General features: G+C 42.0%; 1 protein-coding gene across 1 annotated transcript; it reads right to left on the reverse strand.

The window, feature by feature from the left end:
• Positions 1-680: 680 nt before the first annotated feature.
• On the reverse strand, positions 681-2,708 carry LOC126713701 (protein DETOXIFICATION 51-like). Its single transcript, XM_050413540.1, has one exon. It carries the CDS (start codon positions 2,509-2,511, stop codon positions 883-885), a length of 1,629 nt encoding a protein of 542 aa, XP_050269497.1. The 5' UTR covers positions 2,512-2,708; the 3' UTR covers positions 681-882.
• Positions 2,709-3,106: the final 398 nt, after the last annotated feature.

Below are 3,106 nucleotides of genomic sequence, written 5' to 3' on the forward strand. Positions count from 1 at the left end.
AGTTGAGGCACTAGGCTAGGCTGGACATGCAGAAAATTAAAGCAGGATTTTTTTCAAGTTTGGACCAACCTGATGGAGAGGCTTCCAAAAAGATAAGGGTGAAACTAACACGACCGCCACTGAAGTCACTGGACCACGTTAAGCTAAATTATTACAGAGAAAAAAATTATAAAAAAAAAAAGGGAGATAGAGGAGGAGGGGAAGGGGGGGTCTGACGTGAAATGACCTTAAAGCTGCCATGTGTCAGCTAGATATCCATACCACTCGGATACTTCTAAAAGGCTTTGTCAAGCCCACGCGACTGAAAATAAATGATAGAGATCAAACATGTCTGAATTTTTGAGACATTGCCCAATTTGAGTTGAACTGTCAATTCTTTTGTACAGCTTTCCTTTTGAATTATTCTTCCTAGGCTTTTCTTCCCTTGTTATGGGTACTACCATTTATCCCCATTCCCCAACCCCAACCCCAGATCTCTCTATCTATGCAAATTAAGTATTTATCATATATTTATTTTGATGTTTCTCAAAATGTATGTATGTATTTATTTAGCATGTACGCTTGTGAAAAAAATACTAATAATAAAATTAATAAAAATAAACACGTTTACAAAACAATGCTAGCTAAATATAATTGCGAAATGCACTCCTTTAGCCAGCAAGCATTAATTCTAGCCAAAATTCAGGAACAGCATTATATATACCCCCCACACCAAATAAATAACAATTATAAAGCGAGAAGAAAGAAAAAAAATACATAAAAACTAGTTTTTTTTTTTTTTTTTTTTAAATTTCTTTCTTTACCCGGCCCCATCTCTCTCTCTCTCTCTCTCTCTCTCCAATATTAGGAAGAAAAAGAAAAAAAGAAACAAATCTTGGTTATTCACAAAGAGGAAGCGACGGCAATAGAAATCAAAGGCAGTTGCTGGTCTTGATGAACATGAAGGGCATCGGAGGATTGAAAATGAAGAGCGTCGTCGACGTCGACGTCGGCGGCGGTGGTGAGGCAGTGGGCCCGCCTAGCTTGTAATTCCCAGTCAGTGGTCCCCACAACATACAACATAAGGCCAGCGCAGCAAACCTGGGCTGACAAGAGCCCAACCCAAAGTCCAGAAAAGCCAACAGAGAAAAAGAAAGCAAGCCCAACAGCAACAGGCATACCCACCAGGTAAAAAGCACCCAAGTTCACATTAGCAGCAGTGGTGGGTCTGGCACTACCTCTCAGGACCCCACACCCCACTGTCTGAGGACAATTCCCAAGCTCGCACAGCCCTAGGATCGGCAAAGCTGCTGCTGTCAACTCTAGGATCTCTCTCTCTGAACTAAACATCAACGCCCACTTATACCTCATCCCTGTCGCAAATACCATCGCTGATACTCCCATTATCGCCGCTATAAATACCGCCACCACTGCTGATAATTTCGCCCCGTACGGTCTGTTCCCGCCTAGCTCGTTCCCCACTCTTGTCGACACCGCGAAACTCAGCGATGATGGGAAAACGTATATAAACGCCGTCGTTTGGATCAATACCCCCATTGATGCCACCGTCGCTTTTGGGTTCACTAATAACCCACACAAAACGATCATGATCTCGTACCACCACCATTCTAAGCAAACTGAGACACAGCTCGGCGCCGCTAGCCGAGCTAGTGGCTTCCATCCTTTGAAACACTCTCGGCTTGGCGCTGTCCAAGTTGGCTCGTGAAGCCCTTTGGCCCATACATATAATACAACTGATAAGAGGGCGAAGAGGTTGGAGAAAGCTGAGGAAGCCGCTACGCCAGCCACGCCGAGTTTGTAATGGGAAACGAGTAAAAAGTTCATGGGTAAGAGAAAAACAGTGCCAGCAAGTGTGGCTAACGTCACTGGGTGACTGATTCCTTGAGCTCGAAGGTAAATGCGGATTGGGTGAATGAAAGAGTTTGTAAAAAGGTCAGGGAGAGAGAAGATGAGGTAGGTGTGTGCCATGTGAGTGATATTTGGGTCTTGGTGTAGAAAAAGAAGGATTTTTGACATGTTGAACCACAGAAACGAAATGGGTATTGAAGACACTAAGAGGAAAATCACTGTACGGTGAAGGGTTATAGAGAGAAGCTTTGGACGGTTTGCTCCGAAAGCCTGAGAACAGAGGGGTTCCATACCTAGAGCTAAGCCTGATAGTACGGAATAGCCGGTTATGTTAGCGAAAGCTATGGCGAGTGACCCAGCGGCGAGTTCGAGGTCACCGAGGTGGCCAAGGAAGAGCATGGAGAGGATAGAGCGAGAGTAGAGAATGAGGCCAGTGAGAATATTAGGGAAGGCGAGGGTGATGAGTGATTTGGTTTCAGTGACAATCTCAGAGAGTGTTGGTAAAGCAAACTGTGATTTCTCTTCAGGCTCTGCTTTTGGGTTCTCAGCTAAGTCAAGTTTTGAAGGGTTGGCCAGCCATATGAATTCCAAAATGAGGTGGGTTAGGAAATGCTTTTGTTCTGATTTCATAGTCACAGAGATGGGGTTGTTTGAATTCTTCATGATGAAGAACAACAACAACAACAACAACAACAAGTGGTTTAAGACGAACGGTGATGATCAAACAAACCGCCCTAACTTGTTTCACATGCCAGCAGACTTTGCTTGCAGTTGTTGAGAGATACTCTCTTGAAGAGCACTCTAAACTCACTCAGTTTGCAAATGGATATTGTATAGAGGATACATGTGGGTTTGAGGAGGGCAGGACGTATGGGTATGGCTATATAATGAGACGAGTGAGCCTTTGAAGGGCTCTTTTTTTTTTTTTTTTCCTTTTCTTTTTTTTAATAAATTTCTTTATTTTATCCTGCTTAATAAATGAAATTGAATCCCAAATATAAAAAACAGTAAATATTTTGTTACTCTGAGCCGTTATTAAGAATAATATTAAGGACACATAAATTGGTATAGTTTTGTGTCTTTTTTTTTAAATAATTACAACATACTGCTAATCTCGCATCTTAAATATTTTTTCTCTAAATCTCCAAGTACTTTGTACATAAGAAAATATCAATTCAGCTACAAGGCCTTTGACAAATGACCTCCAAGCATTTTGTGTCATAATTTGTCAAGTGTCGAATTATCATTTATAAAAACA

This window comes from Quercus robur, chromosome 2 (assembly GCF_932294415.1).
Source record: "Quercus robur chromosome 2, dhQueRobu3.1, whole genome shotgun sequence".
In the NCBI taxonomy this organism is placed as follows: Eukaryota; Viridiplantae; Streptophyta; class Magnoliopsida; order Fagales; family Fagaceae; genus Quercus; species Quercus robur.